Here is a 19,990-nt window from a genome sequence, read left to right as displayed (position 1 = left end):
CCCCCCCCCGCTGCTGCTGCCTGCTCTCGTCCATTTTACAGGCGAGACGCAGTTCATCTCAAACAAGTATATTTTAAACGGAACGACTAATCAATGAATCGAGAAAAATAATTGGTGTATTTACCTTTTATTGGAAATAAATTGACCTGTTTTTGTTGTTGTTTTTTTTGTTTTTTTTTAAGAAGCATACCTCAGATATGATCAGCTAAAATGAACACGGTGATTAGTGCCGAAGTTGACTTTTCTCTGAATGTTTACCTCCAGATCACTCTTGACATGGTTCGTGCAGACATCACGCCAACTGAGGAGCAGAACAGCACAGAAACTGCCAAGACATTCAAGGTGAACTGTGATAAGAGGAACATCACAGGAATGGACAACTTCACGGTGCAGGTCCTCGATGCTTCACAGGTATTCATGCTGCCTATGAGGCTCACGTGTTCAGGAGTGCGTTCGGCACTGTTTACAGTTCCTAAATGTCATCTTACATTTAAGACAATTTAGTGCTTCATGCATTTTTTAAATTGGCCATGATGTTCCTAATCGTTCATCTATAATTTTCGTCGCCTAGTAATCCAGTTGTGTATTGTTTTATTGCATAAACTCTAGTAAAAACCTTCATTGTAATAGACTTAAGATTTTAGGTGTTACGCTAATAATGGACAGTTTTACTTCCTACCAGGCTTTTCTGTTCATCATATTTAATGGAAACCTGTTGGAAAGGATTTGATCTGCTGATATGCTTTGACAAAATGCACAAACTACTTAATGGACAAGGACAACTACCTTAGCAGAAGTAATTGTATCCTTTGTCGTGCATTATTTTGATACTAACAAATCAAAGTTTGCTAACTCATTTGCAAATAAAATATGAAAGAGAGAGAATGTACGCATGGTCTGGGAAAAGGGCACAATAAGCTGCCTTTGCATTTGTCTTTGTGGATAGAATCAATCCAGGGCTTGTTTCACCTGTTTTTTTTCATTTCAATTTTTTTCTGCAGTGTTCTTCATACCTACTGTAGGAGTGCAACATCATTTTTGGTCTAGATTTTGTAAAAGAAAGACACAGTCAGTTTAGTTTTATTCTTCAAATAAAATACCAGAGGAGAAAAATGCATATCTTAATCTGTGTGCCTTATTTCTCTCAGGACCTGATGGAGTTCCTGAATGCTAATGGGACCGAGTGCTCCGTGGTGTTGTTTTTTACTGCTTGGTGCCAGTTCTCAGCCAGTCTGGCACCTCACTTCAACGCACTGCCCCGAGTCTTTCCCAGCATGCACTTCCTGGCACTGGATGCCTCGCAGCACAGCAGGTGAATGGTCTTTTCAGTGTGCAGCATCCCTCCTTCTGTATAAGCCTCACTTTAAAAAGGCATTAATGGATTTCTGATTTGTATTACCTTTTGTGGTCTGCTAACCCATTCTACCACCACATCAGATTCCGTTCTCAAATGTATAACTTTAGCTTTTAAACAAAATATGGCACACATCAAGTGTACCAGGGCTACGTTATAGCATCACTCATCTGTTTTTACCAAATATTCTCAGGTCTAGCTAAAAACACAGAATCCCTCAGCACGGTAGCTTGGTTCACATTCATTGCTGAGCATGTTTGTAACCAGTACCAACAACGTTATCTTCAATTCACCTGTCTCTCCTCTGCTCTGGTGCAGCATGGTCCATGTAGCAGCTTCAGTTGATTAAAATGGACACACTCTGATGCAGCAGGTGTGTCGCATTGCGTCTGTGCAAATGTCAGCCATCCCCTGCCCGCACACAGAGCAGATGAGGTTGAAATAAGCAATGGTGTGCCACTGTTTAATGAATATAGTGGAAAGCATGCATACTAATGTTTATTAGAACTTTTTTTTGTTTAGATTGATTATCCTGTATATCAGACCAGATTAGCAACTCAGGTGAATATATAAAACTGAAACCTCATTTGTCATTATTGTGTCTTGTCGGTCTCCATCTTCCACCAGCCTCTCCACGAGGTTTGGGACCGTGGCAGTGCCCAACATTCTGCTGTTCCAGGGGGCCAAACCCATGGCTCGCTTCAACCACACCGACAGAACGCTGGAGACCCTCACCTCCTTCATCGCTAACCAGACGGGTACAAACTGAGTAGAAACAGTCGAAATTATGCAGTTTTTGAGTTTTAAGACAAGGAAGCTCAGCGTTCTCTGGATAGAGTGCTTATTAGGGGCGGCTGTGGCTCAGTGGTAGAGCGGTTGCCTGCCAAATTGGAAGGTTGGTGGTTCGATCCCCGCCCCTGTAGTCATTGTCAAAGTGTCCTTGGGCAAGACACTGAACCCCGAGTTGCCCCCGGTGCTGCGCATCGGAGTGTGAATGTGTATGAATGTTTATCTGATGAGCAGGTGGCACCTTGTACGGCAGCCCCGGCCACAGTGTATGAATGTGTGTGAATGGTGAATGTATCCTGTAGATGTAAAAGCGCTTTGAGCAGTTGTTAAGACTGGAAAAGCGCTATATAAATACAGCACATTTACATTTACTCTTTGCTTAATTAGTTTTGATCTCTTCCTGTTGGGGACCACACTTGGTGAAAGAACTAATAATTTTGACAGTAAGGTAAAAACACTTGTTCTCAGGGACAGGGCTTAAGACATTCCTTTGTGTACTTACTTTTCTTTTATTGTTGGAACACACCACGCTCAATAATTTGAAAAATGCTGTGGGTGCTGCATGAATAAAGAGCAGCGAGTCTCTCGTGGATCAGATCAGTCAAAGTAATGTCTCTATTTCATTAGTTGGTTGACTTCAGTACTACACCTTTTTCTGCTACATCTGAATATCTGACATCTGACTTCTCAGAATCTAGGTAGTTGTAGTTTTTTTTTGGAAAAATAGATTCCTTTTGTTAAAATCATTTTTTTACTAAATCATTATTTCTCCTTTTTTCTTGCCTGTAAGCTTCATCTGAAATAACAAAAGCATTCTAAATATACACTCACCAAGGGGTCTTTAGTATCCATCATATAGATTTAAATCAAACTAAAATAACGCTTAACTAGTAAAACTATATGTATTCCATTCTTGCTCCTCCAGTCTGCTGTTTTTTTTGATAAACTGTTTGTGTTCCAGGGATTGAAGTCAGCCCTGACAATAACGTGACGGATACAGACCGCCTTGGCCCCTTGCCCAGCGTCCCAGTGAAGAGCATCGACTGGCTGCTTGTCTTCTCTGTCCTCTTCATCACAGGCTTCACTATATACGCCATCCTGCGGACAGAGAGCATCCGCTGGCTCATACCAGGACAGGACCACGAACATCAGGACTGAAAACACAGATTGCAAATCACTGGATGTTAACGATCACTTGATAAACAATTTAATTTGTTGTTAAAATTAACAGTTGCTAATTTGCTTATTTTTTAAGTGTGTGATGAACAAAATAAATGTATGCGAGTCATTGCAGTTTATAAAAAATAATGCAATGATTTGTAGCTGTTAACATTTCAGAGCTCTTGGCAGTGTTAGAGAAGTCAAAGCTACAGTCTTGTGTTTGTGTGTAGTTCTTCTTCTGACTTTTATTAGATATTCTCTTTCAGCCATAATCCTGAAGTATAAAGTACAAAAAAGCTATGACTTTACTATGGAGAGGTAGGAGCAAGATCACCTAAAGCAAAAGCTGCAGTCAAGTGTAGTTGCTCATTTCATTAAAACAAATGAACAAGAATGTATCCACCTTTTTAATCTGACAGAAATGGTTTACTTGAAATTATTTAAACACAATTAAAGGTTGTTTTCAGAAAAGATATCTATGGATATGCTACTGGGAAAAATAATTGTTTTGGTTATAATGATCGCTGATTAGAGGATCAGGTTAGAAAGACCTCGATATATCACTGTAACACTTAACACCAGACTCCTATGGAAACTGGATTTTAAACAGGCAGTAAACTGAACAGCTATGGTAAAGGGTGAAAGGACAGTAGAGTAGAAGACGCAGGGAGTAGAAGAGTTGGTTGTTGAAAGGGATAACTGTTAACAAAGTGTTGGTTATGTCTGGGTTAATGTTTACCTTGAGGACGAGCAGCACATGGCCTCTGTTCAGGCTGAGCAGTCTGCTGCGGCCTCCGCTCTCCAACAACCACTTGTCTAAAATGGTGAGTGACAGCCAGTCTTTTAGCATTAGCATGTATAATATTATACGTATTCCGTTGGAAACTGGAGTTATGTAACTTAACAATACGTGTGAGTGTAATCTTCTGAGACAACTGTACAAACGTGTAGGCTCGGAAGTAGCAAGTGGCGTTAGCCCCATGGAACACGCCGTTCATTAAAATAGCATGTACGCTACTTATACTATGTACTCTTGTACTTGTACTTGTACATATGAAAAGCTCTAAATTAAATGTCTACATTTACGGCTGTAAAATGACGCATTTTAGACAACGCTTGTGTCATTTTAGAATTGCTTCAAAGCCAATTTTCAATTCGGCGTAGCTAAATGGTTCAATGGATATAACGCACGAACACAACTTCTCATCTGTTTTGAATTTTGAGTTCATTGCCCGATATCATTAAATTGAAGATTCCAACGATAAATGTTGATGTGTTGAAAAAAAATGCTGTCAGTGAAGCCAGACACGAATTATATTGTTATTAATGTAAGTGGGAGTTTGCAAACAAGCAAGCCAATATTAAACAGAATATGAATTAGTAATGGATTTTGGTGTGTTTCTAAATGTAGGCTACAGATGGAGAATTCATGCACAGTATTTGTACAGTTAAATATGAATATTACCGAAATATCAATATAACTTGCGGCCATTGCTTGTTTGGTTCCTAAATAGGCTAATGCACTTATTCACGGTGTAAGGCTGCCATCTTGCGGACGCAACACTAATGGGTAGCCTACTTAGCACTTAGGGAACTGCCATAAAGAATGTGACATCTGAATTCTGATTTATTAATGTGAATTTGTGTATATTATATAAATATATTTATATAGAAAAGCAGATCAAAAGCTGTTTTGGTTCCAAAATAGCAGTAAAGGCAGAATTTATATTGGCCTGTCTGGATCCATGTGACCTTAGGTTAGAAGTCTTAAAAAACACCAAACACTGATGATAATGTAATTTGTCAGTAAAAATTTCAGTTTTTGAAATGTAATGTTGTTAAATAAGAATTACTTCCTGATTTACAACTGAAACAAAAACACGTAATGCAACCTATGGAGAACACCACAGTAGATTGAGAAAAGAAATACACAGAATTAGTGCTTCTTCTAATGTAATCACTACGATAAGAACAGCAAAATGTACACATTCTGAGTTTTGTGTTCTTTTTGTGTTCAGTCGTCAGACTCCCACTGGCTCTCTCCTGCAGACCGGGATCAGCAGGTGATGGACCTCAGGAGCTCAGGATGGGTGGATGTGGAGGACCGCGATGCCATCTTCAAAGAGCTTCACTTTAAAAGCTTTAATCAGGTGTGTGTGCGTGTGTGTGTGCGTGTGCGTGTGCGTGTGCGCGCGCGCATGTTCTGAAATGTTAGTTGACTTTGAGTTCAGAATGTTTTTGTAAGGTGAGTTTTTTTTTTATCGCTTCCTTTGTTTTAGGTAAGGGTTTGGACTTTGGTTTAAGGCTAAGATTACAATTGGCAAGGCTGACAGATCCCTATGCACAAGAACACAGTGTACAGCAGCAGGTCATCATTTCAAATAGGAGGCAGTGTTGATGGGATTCACCTGCCATGTAAATGAAAGGAAAACAGAATTGCACACACTAGGGCTGATTTTAGTTTGCGTGTTAAATATTGAAATTAACATCTATCGCAATATTCATAATCGGTATAGAAATATAACATTTTGTCAGTATTGTGCAACCTTACTAGTGACACAGAATAAACAACAACGTTTTTTGTTTTTTTTAAAGATTTTTAAGGGGCTTTTTTAAAGATATTTTTGGGGCTTTTCCGCCCTTTAATTTTTGACCTACCTGGCCACAACAAAGTCAGATTTAAAGCAGTCACCAACAACAGTGCATGAAATCCACAGAAGCTTTTGAAATGAACAAAGTATATATATATATTTTTTTTCTTTTTTTTTCTTTTTTTAATTTTGCTAAACTCACTTGACCTACAAGCTTTATCTGAAGCCTTTGACTGTATCCCACAGCCCTCTTTAACCAACGGAACTTGCTCTAATGTTTTTGTGACTATACATAGAATTAGTCATGAAGTCCTTGAACAGAAACAAGTGCTGCGATCGTTCCTTTCATTTAGCCAATTGTTAAAGCCATGGGAAATTATTTGAACCTTTCTGAAAACAAGCTAGTAAATGACCCTTGAGATTAGGATATTTTACACACATCGTTGTTCCCACAGATATGTTTTTGTTGTGAAAAGGATTTTCCTGAGTCTTCTGTGTAACTGACCTGCCTCAAGTTGTTTGCAGAACAACTTGAAGTGTTTAATTAATCACGCTTGTTGCGGTTAATCACAGCACAGGAAACAAAATATTACTTGTCATTTCCTGTGACTGTATCACACTTATTGTGATGTGTGGTATTTCATACCAGTTCTATTACCTTTGGTTGTATAAGAAAAACTTAAAGTGATACACTAATGTTTTTTTGTTTTTTTGCAGCATGCTACTTTGCCTCAGCCCTGTATTGGATGAAATAAACTGCAACAACACAGGGCCACTTAGCGGACATCCTCTAATCCTGTCGTTAGTTGTTTTAGCCCCTAAAATAGTCATTTTTTACACTTCCCTGTGTTTGAAGTTGGGGGGTGAGCGCTGACCTCCCCCATCTGTTCCTCCTGGCTCTAAAGCCTCTCCTCTTACCCCGAGACGTCAGGCTGCATTACCCTGAGACATGCCAGGCGGCCAGTTGGCAGCAATTGGGGGTTTGATCAGAATTATTTCTTTCACAAACAATCAAATTGGTTAAAATGTTTCATCTGGTTCACAAACCACTAACAACCCCATCATTCCTTCTGGTAGATGTGCATTGCTTTCTGTTCTTGCCCGTTGCCACTCTCCTTTCCCCATCTCTGTCTTTGTCTGTCTCTCATTCCCATTCTGTGCCCCATGTTATTGGGGAATGAGCTCATGTTGTTCCAATTTTACATGTTGGCAACTCTCTCCGTCTGTCTCTCTGTCCCTCTTTTTCACTCTCTTTTATTCTCTCTCCAGACACCCCTCCAGTTCTCTGATGCATTTTCACAAACTCTCTAACTTGTTTTTCATGGCTGTTCTTAAAGGGCTTTTACTAGTGGGGAATGGAGATGAGGAGCGACACGCTGGCTGATTTCCATTCGCCACTTATCTGCGAGTGATGGGCTTGAGGAAATCAGATCCCCGAGATTTTATAATGAGAATAACAAATCCCCTCTGTGAGTTGAAACACTTCCTCTAGTGGTCTCTAGGGGGCGGTAGAGGTGTGTCTTTGACTGTATCTACAGTGGCAGTCTGTTGAATGAGCTAACATATGAGGCACAGAGCCACTCTTAGCTGCAAATGAACTAAAAAAAAAATATATATATATGACAGCTGGATTTGCTTTTTTGACGCTTTAATTTTCTTTGATTACTGCAAGTGGAAGGTATTATGATGCTTTTGCAGCTCAGTGATTAATCTGCGGCATGTGGGTAAACTCTACATTGGTAGTGGCAGTAGTCTATGAAGTAACAGTTATTTTCCTCATCGTGTGTGTCTCTTTAATACTGTACATTTTGGTCGGAATTGTGTTTGTTTTTAGTTGCAGTCACTGAAATTGTTTATGCATCAAGCTGTATGTTTACAGATTACCATCTGCTTCATGTTTCGGTGGATGAAACTTTCATGCGACACAAGTGAAATGGGTTGCCTTAAGATGCAGTCTGTATAGTAGAGGTGAGCTGTGCATGCTCAACTGTTGTGTTATGTTAGCTGAAGTTGACAACGATGGCATTCCATCTCTTCCCCACAAACACTCAGTCATACAGTGATGGGGAAAAAAAAAAAATCACTCAAAAGCTGCATTTGGGATGGAAGAATGGCTGGTAGTTATCCGGAGTCTGTCCTGCAAAGTGAACAAGCCCTCCTTTAGGGAGAGAAACCTTTTTAACCAGGTAAATGTCTGTGAGTGCACTAAACTGTTTTTATTTATGGGTGAACCAGGCAGAAGAGGGTTCCATCAGGGACAAGTTGATTTGGTTTTCCAGGTTTTTTGGAGAAAAGTTCTGAAATGATAACAAATTTACAAGTTTACTTTAAGTATTTGGGAAAAAACAGCCAAACATGAGGACTTACTGCTTTGATCTCATATAATTCTAAATTGAATATCAAGGTTTTAAATATTGAGTATTTGGCTGTTCAGCTGTACTGAGGTGAATGAGACTGAAGAGTTCACTAAAGTCATGGTTTTACAGGAATAAATTGCTGTTTTAATCAATAAGATGCAATATATTGTTACATTATTCAAGAATATTTGAAATATTCACTCAGTGGTATGTTCTTATAGGGGCTATATTGCTGCGTTAATGTTCTTCTAACCTCTCAGTGACTTCTGTACATGTCTGTACATGTACATAAGATAAAAAGACGTCATTGCAAATCTGTTTCAAAGAGTCACCAATCAGGCCTCCAGATATCTAAAAGACAGGGAGGTGTGTTTGTTGGCTACATTCAACTTCCTAATGAGCACATATGTCACAGACTGATGCCGTAAAACTCCACAAAGCTGCGTCAGAAACAGTTTGAGGTCATATTAGAGCGCTATTCAGTCTCAGGGTTTGCTAGAATAAATGAATAAAATTTTTTGTATAATTTACAGTCCTATGTGTGCAAAACATAATGCAAAAAATGAATATAACACAAACCTTGAGACAAACAACATGCAAAAGTCGTGGATAACCACAGCCCATAAACGCATTACAAGAACCGGAAACAGCTGCAGCGTCCACACACAGCTTTTAGACTTATGTTCCAATTTTGAGAACGAGGAGAGCATTGCTGTGTTCCGAAAGCTCCCTCCGCTCTGCTCTCAGAGGCTGATTTCCCCCCCCTTTTTATATTCAGTTGGGGGGCTCCCCAAATCTCCTTCAAGCCTCTGCCTCTCGTTACGGGCCTTGCTCTGCTTGTGTTGAATAAGTTGTCCTACAACTCAAACTGAGCCCCTGGGTAAACCAAACTCTCAGAGCCATCCCCCTCCCGCTTCACATGCATGCTCAAGGGCTACACTTCTTTATGATGACTGAATTATTTTTAAGACATTGACCCCTTCCTCGACATTGACGTACAAACAATTCACAAAATTTTATTCAATTGTATTTATTTTGCTCAATTACTCAATTTGTTTCTTCTTTTTTTTGTTGAGTTTGTTGATTGACAAGTGGGTAGTATTATGAAATACAGTTATTATTTTTGGTCAATTAAAAATTAAAATAACAAACATTTGTTGGTTACAGCTCCAAAATAACTATAAATAACATGGTTTTCTTTATTAATATTGTTTTATTATATAAATACATTAGAATACTGATGAAATGTATTAAGTAAACTGTTTTCAGTACTCAGTCAGTAGACCTATCTTAATTAGTTGTTCATGACATTTTTGTATGTTCTCAGAGTACTGCAGAGTTACTATGGGATGGTTGTATGTAAGTACATTTTTTAAAAATGTTTTAAAGAGCTGCTAACCTTCAAAAAATGTAGTCAAAATTAAAGACATTAAATAATCAGTCCACCAGTCTTTGAAAATTACATATCCATACACACATGTATACATAATCGCCCTTCACGAGCGTTCACACCATATTCCTTACTCCCAGCGAGAGGCCGGTTAATCGGCTCAGCGGTGTTCAGTTCCCACCGCCGTGTCCAAAATGGAACTTTCCCTGGGAACTGGAGGCCTCACGCATTCATCTCATCTTGTGAAAATGGCTGCAGGGAAGCAGCGAGGTGTGGCGCCCAAGCGGAGGTGGTTAGATAATCTGGCTATCAGTCCTTGGGTAAACTAAGATGGCCCTGACGTCTGCGCTCTTTTGACAAGCCCAATGTCTTTTTAAGCCTTTGCTGGTAACCCTGCAGTTAATCAAGGGGTTTGCATAAGTTGGCCTTAACACCATGCCTGAGCATTACATGACACATAAAGAGGAACTGACTTGTAACATTTGTTACACTGGATATCAGTCCCTTAATGAGTATTCACAGCATGTATCACCTTTGTCAATCACCTTCGGGTATCAAATTGAAGCTCTTCTCAGTCTCTCTCAACTTTAAGAATGCACATTTGAGAAGATTATGAAATTACACAAGCCTAGCAAAGTTATCTCTACTGCATGCTAGAACTTTAGCACTTGGCAGCTTTGCTTCATAATTTTTCAATATTTTGCATTAAGTTACATGTCAACTTAGCGGGCAGCCTTGTCCGGCCAGCTGGAAGCTTGTGGAGAGCTGTTTGGGAAAGGAGAAAAATGAGACATAAGAGGTGTGGTTGTCGTCATCATCATCATCATCACCACCACCGGGCAATTCACAACGTTCTTGCCTTTCACTGTGGAGGAGGCAAGGTTTTCCAGGGGGCTGACGCGGGTGATGATGGGGCTCGCAGGGTAATCGGGTAGTCATGGTGGTGTGTAATGGAGGAGAGCAGCTTGTCTTCGTGTGTGTGTCGACACATGCTTGTGTGTATGCTGAGGAGCTTTGCATATGTGCATTCGTACATGCATCAGTGTGCATGTGTGTGTCTGTCCGAGACTAGTAAGAGTAGGCACAATCTGCATGCACTTAGTCCTGGCAAGACAGAGCAGGCGTTTCTAAGCCTCTGGATCGCGCGGCGGTGGAAAACCGATCTGTAAATAACAGACACATGTGTTTGAAACTGAGTCCTGTATTCCAGCCCACGGCCGCAATGAGAGAGAGAACACCACTCTGCTCCGACGTCAAATTGTCTCATCCAGTGTTGTATGACAATCATGCCTTAATAGCACCAAATTGACTCCTCAAAAGCGAGTGCGCAGAGAAATGGGCATAGCGGGGGTCTGCTGTCGGGTGTTTCTGATTATTTGAGACTGGGGCCTGTATAATGTCATGTCAAATTATCTGACTCTGACAGCTACGGCTTGTTGGGCCAGTTGGAGAGGACGGCTAGCTGGCTGAATGAATGGATAGCCAACTGGCTGGCTGGCGTGGTAGCTCGAGAAGTGTGGCCCTGACAATGCAAATGGGTAAACAAAGCACTCTAAGAGGGAAAGTCCTTGACCTCTGTTGACATAAGACCTCATAGGGAGTTGAGGGTTGGTTTATTTCCTTGTTTGGCCCAAGTGTAGGTCATTTTGATGACCTACAGGTGACAGACAGCCGTAGCACCGCCACTTTGGCAGTATTGTGTCCTGCTACTCTCCTTACCGCCCCCAAGGGACCACTACCTGTGAGAAAAGGCTGATACAGTGTGATTTTTCATGCCTTTTCAGGATTTCAGGTTATTTAGACATTCAACTCCAATTCATCTGTGGTGGGAGATTAAATTGCTTTTTTCGCCTCTTTTTTGCTTTCCTGGGACTGAAGAAACTTCTCTCAGGGTTCATGTTGCGTACAGGCTGAACTAGTCATCTTCCGTTTCACATTCCGCTTTCCTCCAAATTACATTTTTCTCTGTGGTTCGTTTGCACATCAATGAGGTCTAAATGTGGACATGTAACTTTTTAGGAATTGTGACACTTTGCTTAATAGAAGCAGTGCAGCCAGTGTATTGTGCAGCACTTTGAAGTTAGAATAATGAGGTTTACTGTCAATTCAAATGAAATGGATTCAAAATGCTAATAAAAAACACACTGCTAATACAGCATTTGTTCTTAATCATTTAGCAAACTTCAACATGCCATGAAATGGCTTTGGAAGAAAAATACACTTCTTGAATTAAACAGACTACACGTTCCTTCTTTGGAAATCTGTGGAAACATATTGTACGGATGTAAATGCTGATATTTGCAGTTGAAGGCCCGTCTTAATATCAGTGAATCTACAACTGTATTATTGTGATATGTTGCTTTAAAGTGGTGTGACCCAGTTGTCCGACATGTAGTGTTAAAAGAGACCCTCCCTGTATTAAAAACGGAAGTACAACCATTATTCACATATGCTGATCAAGGCCAGGAGCCTGAAAACAGTCAATTTCCAGCAGCAATAAATGTGAAACTGTTCCAGTAAAATGAAACCCTGTATATATTTTTACAGTCATATAGACAGCCATACTCAGCATACAGCGTTTGGACTGTTGACCAGATGTAAAAAAGAATTCAGCCAAGTAATTAAACGGGCATTAAGTAAAGCCTGACTGGATTTTTTTTTAGGCTAGTATTGATATTTTCCGATAACAATAACAGATCCGTGTATCATCTAATAATCATTCAACAATTTTGATAATGATCCCTCAAATTTGAGTATTAAATTACAAGCAAGACGTGTACTGAACGTGATTTTTATTTTTTTATTTTATTTTTACAGTACCTAAATTATATCTTTGGCATTTCTATACTGTAAGTTACAATTGTTACTGATCAGCTAACACGTACAACAATATGGATATATCTGCAATCAAAATTGGCCAATAATATTGATCTGGCTTTAGCATAAGTAATCTATGCAGAGCACCCTCTGGAAATTACGACATAGAAATTAACATTTCACATGGTGACAGGGAAGCTAGCTATTTGCATCACAGATACCACAGTGATATTTTTGAGAGGTGGGTAATGAAGTTCTAATACTGTACTTTGTTGACGTGAACAAGCATCATTAGCTTCAACAGCTGAAAGGTCCAGAGAGTGCAGATCCACTACAGCAATGGGTGCCTGGTGCCAAGGATGATGGCGAAAATAAAAACAAGGGAAATTCATGATTTAAATTTTAGTGTAAAAAAGCTGTTATAACCTTTATTTTCATCCCAATTTTGGCAAATTGGGAGTGTGTTGAAATGCCAAGGGGATGACTTTTTGTTTCATAACAGAGTCCAGGCTAGAAAGTTAGTTTTTGGTGTTTTGAACATGGGCGAATGTGAAGGAACCCTTAAGAATCCTTTTAGCTGTCACTCAATGTTCCTCAGCAGCAGATTAGCCTGATCTCAGCGCTGAGAGAGAGAGAGAGAGAGGACAGGTTTGGACAACACCTGACATGACAGGCTGCTTAGCCATCTCCATTAGAGCCAATAAGAACTGAGAAAAAGCAGACTGCCTCAGTCTCCAAATTGGTGCCAGTAGGGTCAAGTTGCAGGAATATGCCAATTACTTAAATTGATCAGGAGACGGTTTCCTTGATAACCAATTTGATCAAGCTGCTGATCGTGTTACACGCGTTGTGCTGCTCAGGCACCGAACAGGACGTCTCTGAAATTGGTTATAACGCACTAAAAAGGCCAAATGCAATTTCTTCTGCGAGAGTAATTCTGTTTCGTCATGTCAGGTGGTGGACAGGGCTGCAGCCATGTCTTGTAAACAATGGCGTTTCAGTTGATTTAATTAGGCAGGGAGGAAGTATTTAGGGGCTTAATTGAGATTGCAGTGGGAAATTGCTCTGAAATAGGCCTAGCTGAATTTTTTTTTTTTTTTTTCCTCCTCTCTTCATAGTGGACATGACGAGGGATTTCACTCTTCTCTTTGTAGATAATTTGAATAACCATAATCACTCCCTGGATGGCCTGTGATTGGAGAGAGCCACATGCCATACTCAAAATACGAAGAGTGTGTATGTTTCTGAGTGTGTGCCTGCATGCTGTGTGGAAGTATGCACATACATGCCTTCAGAGGGTTTTCTCCATACACAGAGACACCGTCTTGTGCTTCTCTGTGCCTCAGATGGCAGCATTGCTCCTTGTGCTGCATGGGTCTCCCGCTACATGTTTTACTAACTTCTTTTATAGCTGCAGCCATTAGTCAATAAATCAGTTAGTCAGATTTTTTTCCAGCTATTTCAACTATTTTGATAATCAATTCATCATCTTGAGCAATTTTTCTAAAAGAAAAATAATGCCAATCATTCTTGGGTTCTAGCTTCTCAAATATGATAGTTTTTGGTTTCTATGATTGTAAATGGAATATTTTTGGGTATTGGACAAAACAAGACATGTGAAGATGCCACCTTGGGCTTTGGAAAATTGCGATGGGCATTTCTCACCAGTTCCTGCCATCTTTATAGACAACATATGCAAAAACAATTGAGTGATTAATCTATAAAAAAGTTTAATTGCAGCCCTACTTTTTTCATCCTGGGTATATTGATTCTGACTTTACTATCAACGCTGCAACACAGTGACATTTATTGTGATGGACCACTGACACTCACTTTTTTTAATCTTTCTATATTAATGCTACTAAGTGTAATTTGTAAGATCTCTTACAGCAGGATTTTTGTGTGTGTTTTTAATAGTTTATCTAAGTGATTATGTTTATATTGTCGGACTATATATTTTATATAGCATTTTTACAATCAATTACCTGGGAGCCACTGGTCAGGTTGTTCTGTAAATGTTTAATTTTTTAAAGACATCATAGCTATGCAGTTTTTTTGAAGAGAAAAAAAGTTTTTGATTGACCGTTGGTTGTTTCTTCCTAACCAGGCATTTGGCTTCATGTCACGAGTGGCTCTGCAGGCAGAGAAGATGAACCATCACCCAGAATGGTTCAACGTTTATAATAAGGTAATAACTTTCTCCACGTTATGGCCCAAATCACACTTTGTAATACTGATTGAGGAGTGACTTACAGAGCTGCACTTGTTTAGTATTCATTACAGAAATCACGGCTTGTAGAATCAAACCGTGTTATCACGGCTACGTGCGTTACTGCCATATTTACAATGCTACGGTTGGCTTATGACAAATTGCAGACACACTGAGATCAATCAACCCTGGATAAAGTCAGATTTTTTCATGTCAAACAATTCAATACTGGTGAGCTCTCCACTCAAAGTCTGAAACACACTCTGTTAGTCAGAACGACGAAAAAACCCAGTAGCTTCATGCACTAATCCCATCGTTTTTCTTGTGAAAAGCTCTGCAAATATCTCTACCTCACCTCCACAACCCCAACGCTCACGCACACTCTTACTCTCTCTGCCTCAGAAATAAAGTAGTGGTTGATATGACAAACCCAGCCCCTGAAAATCTCTCAGCATTAGGCTGTAGCCACTGAGTTACTGTGTGGTGGACCGGGGTGCTCTGACAGGAATGCTGCTCCTAATCCACTCTTTATTAAAGTGGCTGTAGAATAGTGCTACAGGTCTCTGGGCCCCCACAGAACTTTCCAGCAGACACTTACACATAAATCCCACTCTGAGCTTCAGCCTCAAAAAAATAGATGTTGTATACTGAGCTGCTGCTGATATTCTATTAATCTTTATTCATGTTCTATTCTGTTTTATTGGCGCTCAATATTAAGATGTGAGTTTACAAACATCTTGTTTTTTGGCCAGAGCTTCTCTCCAGGGAGTAACCTCATTGGTTGAATCAAACCTCAGTTGGTGGAGCCAAAGGCAGCCTGCTGGACACAGAGTTGGACACCCACTAAATTTATCACAGTTTCTGTGGGACAATATCTGTCACTCTGTGGATCAAGGCTTAAAGAGTTCATTTGGGGAAACGCTGCACGGGAAATGCCTTTTCGCTTTCTTTCCACAATTCAGATCAGAAGATTGATATCAATCTTATGTCTGTACGTTAAGTACAGACCTAGAGGCAAGGCAAGGCAAGGCAGCTTTATTTGTATAGCACATTTCAGCAACAAGGCAATTCAAAGTGCTTTACACAAAATCAGTTAAACAGATAAAACACAAGTAAAAACAGTTAAAAATCACAAGCATAAAACACATGAATAGACAGTTAAAAACAAAGAGAAACATAAAACACAAGAATAAAATTTACAGTGCAGCATAAGAAATTTAAAGAAATGATTAGTCATTTAAAGAAAGGCAGCATCAAATAGAAAGGTCTTCAGCCTTGATTTAAAAGAACTGAGAGTAGCAGCGGATCTACAGGTTTCTGGGAGTTTATTCCAGATATGAGGAGCATAGAAACTGAAAGCTGCTTCACCCTGTTTAGTTCTGACTCTGGGGACAGAAAGCAGACCTGTCCCAGATGACCTGAGAGGTCTGGGTGGTTCATAGTGTAGTAGCAGATCAGCAATATATTTTGGACCTAAACCGTTAAGTGAGAGCAACCCTAACCCATGTGTGGTTCTGTCATGCTTTCAGAGAACGTGTAGAACCCGAACGCAGAGAGCAGGCAAGAATAGTGTTGCTTGAGGATTTAAACAAAAAATCAAAGATAAACAAAAGTCCATATTAACAAAAGGAGTCTACAAGGCTGCAGGCAAAAATTCTTCCAGAATGTATTCCAAGAATACCAAAACTGGAAGCACAGCGAGAAACAGGGTAGACTCTACATACGATTACGAAACAGAATACAATGACCTGACAACAGACAAGGGAAACACGGAGACTAAATACAAGAGGTAACGAGCAAACAAGGGACAGGTGTTACAACAGGTGAAGCACACCAGGGCGGGGCAGAACAATCCGACAGGCGGGAAAACACAAGACAGGAAGTAAAACTAGACAAGACAGAAAACCAGACTATCAAAATAAAACAGGAAACAAAAAACATACACAAGCCTAACAGGTTTTATGGCGGAGTTTTTCGTTAGTAATATATTTTGACAGACTGTCATTAGTCAAGAAATGGACCCAATCACAATGTTTGTTTACATGAACTTCCGGGTAGAAAACTCCTGTGTCCTGTACATACAATTTAACAGCGCTGAGGAAATGGGTACAGGGACCAACTGGTTTTACTCTCATCTCATTTAGCTAAAACGCATTTGATGCTTTCACATGCCAACACTTTCACCAACATTAGGTTTGAGAGCTAACTTACCTCACAGACTAAAGAAAATGACACCACCCAAAGTAGTAGTTAGCCAGTCCAACCGGCGGTGAGATGTTGCTGTTTGCAACGCTAGATTTGGTTTATCGAAGAAGTGAGCAAAGCAACAGTGTACATAAAATAAGCACAGCAGAAATGTCAGATTGGACCTTGTCTATCCGGAAGTGTTTTTTTGTGTTTTTGCAATGTCACAGGGATTCAGTCCATACCATGGTCTGTACCGAACTCCCTATGAAAATTGGTTCTTAACTCAACAACAGTATTGAGGCACAATTACATTTACCAATACCTCTGCTGTCATGAGGACAAGCAGACAGCTGTCTCATTCTTTCAGAGTTAGGAAGTGCAACACTCAAAGGAATTCGCTTAACGAAAAACTCTTGATGATCAAATAAAATTAGTAATACTAATAGCTACTGTAGTATTGAAAAGTGGCTCTTTGACGTTAATGCAGCTGTAGTCAGCAGTTAAAAGGGATCCCAATGGTGGTCGAAAATCCCGGCAAAAAAATAAAAACTTTATAAGAACGTAAAGTTTGTACATAGAAACCACTCCTTGAACATAATCCGCTATATTGATACAAAGGAGTTAAATCAGTTTATTTTGACCAGATACCCTTATTTGCCATGTAAACTTGAGAATAAGATAACATGCACTTTGGGATTTTACCCAAAAATGTTAGAATTTTTGTAGTAAAACGTTGATTGTAGTAATAACTTATCCTGTTTTTTATTTTGTGTTTGCAAATAATTTGTATGTGTCCTAACAGGTCCAGATTACATTGACCACACATGACTGTGGAGGACTGTCAAAGCGGGACATCAAAATGGCAAAGTTTATCGACAAAATTGCACTTTCAATGTAATGTCTTTGTCTTTAATCAGAGCCCACCTTGTTTTTATGCTTTCAGTCACAACTCTGCTCAGTCAGAGAATGATTCCTCGTGTAAATGATAAAATACTATTCATTCATAGACCTGTGAAAGATATTCTATTTTAATATTTGTATTTTGTTTGCAGCATATTTTGTACAAGCTTACTCTCAGAATAAAACTTGTAAAACAGTGCTGTCTCTGTAATTGATTTACAAAATTGTAGCTCTGCGCTGACTCTTAAATAAGATGATATATCCAAGGTTTTGTAGTAAACGTTGCTCTGTGGTTTAAATTAGACCCTAACCCTTCACCAAGTGACTGGCAGATTTCATTTCGTTATGCGTGTGTCACTGTGTAGGTTTCTTGTTTTCAGCAGTGTTTATTTTCTCACATGGAATTAAAACGGAGTGTAATTGCTCAGCAGTACTCTGTCTGGTACTTGCCAATGATCCAGAGGATACTTTTCACTGTTGGCCCTCCACCAGAGCACATGTTCACCTTTTGGCCATGCAGAGCAGAACAAAACAACGAAGGGGTGAAAGTTAGTAGAAAGGGGATTTATGTGACTTACGGTTTGATAACGGATGAATCAGATAGAGCTACTGTGTTTTCTTGACTGGATCGCCATCAGGGGAAAATCTGAAAAGAGTTTAATAAAAGCCAAATCGGTCAAACTGTGTTTATGCTGCCAATCTATGTAGCAAAATGTATTTTTGTCTGTCCTCTTTTTCTTTATAGCTTCAGCCCAGAGAAAGTTGATATATGGATGATTTATCCATAGTTGGTACCCAGAGACAAGGTGCTGAACCTCTCAAATGCTCTGTTGGATGGCTGGGTTGCTCCAAATCGGTCAGTTGTTTCAATTTGTAATTAAGCTTTGTGAGCCTTTTTTTAATCAGGTCAGTTTGTATACAAATTCCCCAAATTCGCATTCTTCTATCAAACTTACTTATGTTCAAAGTCTTGTACCTAAAAGGAATAATTCAACATTTTCGAAAGTAAAGATAATCACTTTTGCTGAGATTTATGTATGAGATGTATGGTAAATATGAAGCTAGGACTTATTGTAATGGGTAACAATCCCCCAAACATAACTGAGTTAAGTTACTTTAACAACAAAATGAGTGGTATAGTTGTGGACACCTAGTTGTGACATCTCTAGTTACAGTTTTTCTCAATTGCTAAAACACAATTTCTAAAACCTTGCTCCATTTTCTGAAAACATTAAACACAAAACCGCATCTTCCATCACTATTACAAAACCTCTGACTCCTCACAAAATGAAAATTTTAATATTTTTCCGTCATTGTCTTTTGATGAACGAAAACATGTTCTATCACAGTGCCTGCTCTACCAACTGAGTTGTCAGGGCACCCAACTAAGCCTTTTCTAAAAAATGAAAGTGTACATTTTTTACCCCCAATGTTATCAGTGGTATTCAGCTTCATAGATATGGGTTAGAAAGGGCCTGCTACACCTACTAATAGGCATAGAAGGCCATTATCATTGTCATTATCATATTTACATCTTCAACAGGAACCTTGGGGAGCTACATGTAGAGAAGGGTCGGAAAGTGTTGAGAGACGGTTCGTCAAGTTGTTGGTTTTGATCTTTCCATGGAATGGAACTTGTTAACAATAAGAGAAATATAAAAAATTAAAGTATGAAATGTCAAAGTAGGCATAGTTTTACATTTAAAAAGAAAAAGTTAGCATGTGGACGTCATTCCTACAACATGACCAAAAAGTATTTAAAGTAATCTGTGGAACTCTAACAAAAAGTTGAAGAAACACCAACAATCAAAATCTTCCTGGAGAGGAACGGCCCTGTGGCTGCTTATTTTACTGCCTTCCTCCTCCAGTATTTTATTGCATTTTGTCCCTTAATAATATAACCTAAATCTGATGAGCTGTATCCATGTTGAGTATGCAGTATCCAAAGTTAAATAGGTTATCTCTATGAATATATCTTAACTTGATCACCCATAGCCAACCTGATGGTTCTAGTAACTGTCATTCCAAGCCTGCATTTATGCTTTGCTGCAAAGAAATATTTATGGAGGTGAAGATTTATTCCAAAATACTTCATCACTTAGACAAAATAGTATTTGGACAATAACTGCATGCTGTTGCAAGCCAAAGTACAACAGCATGAATTACTATAATTATATGTGTCCTGAGAAAATGATGTAATTACCACCAAGGCTCTGTCCCAGTACCGCAGTAATT

At 39.3% G+C, this 19,990-nt stretch overlaps 2 protein-coding genes across 2 annotated transcripts in view; both read left to right on the top strand.

Moving 5' to 3' along the window:
- txndc15 (thioredoxin domain containing 15) overlaps positions 1–3,698 on the top strand; it is a 5,497-nt gene extending 1,799 nt beyond the window's left edge. The window contains exons 3-6 of the mRNA XM_032534174.1: positions 265–411; positions 1,149–1,312; positions 1,982–2,112; positions 3,105–3,698. Of these exons, the coding sequence (XP_032390065.1) occupies positions 265–411; positions 1,149–1,312; positions 1,982–2,112; positions 3,105–3,301 (639 nt within the window). The 3' untranslated portion in view covers positions 3,302–3,698. The remainder of the gene's footprint in view (positions 1–264; positions 412–1,148; positions 1,313–1,981; positions 2,113–3,104) is intronic.
- Positions 3,699–3,769: 71 nt separating this feature from the next.
- On the top strand, positions 3,770–17,952 carry LOC116700745 (pterin-4-alpha-carbinolamine dehydratase 2). The gene is made up of 4 exons (XM_032534180.1): positions 3,770–4,128; positions 5,323–5,454; positions 14,567–14,647; positions 17,658–17,952. Exons 1-4 carry the CDS (start codon positions 4,024–4,026, stop codon positions 17,751–17,753), a joined length of 414 nt encoding a protein of 137 aa, XP_032390071.1. The 5' UTR covers positions 3,770–4,023; the 3' UTR covers positions 17,754–17,952.
- Positions 17,953–19,990: the final 2,038 nt, after the last annotated feature.

The sequence above is a fragment of the Etheostoma spectabile genome, chromosome 13 (assembly GCF_008692095.1).
Source record: "Etheostoma spectabile isolate EspeVRDwgs_2016 chromosome 13, UIUC_Espe_1.0, whole genome shotgun sequence".
In the NCBI taxonomy this organism is placed as follows: domain Eukaryota; kingdom Metazoa; phylum Chordata; class Actinopteri; order Perciformes; family Percidae; genus Etheostoma; species Etheostoma spectabile.
This window is presented reverse-complemented; position numbering and strand designations above follow the sequence as displayed.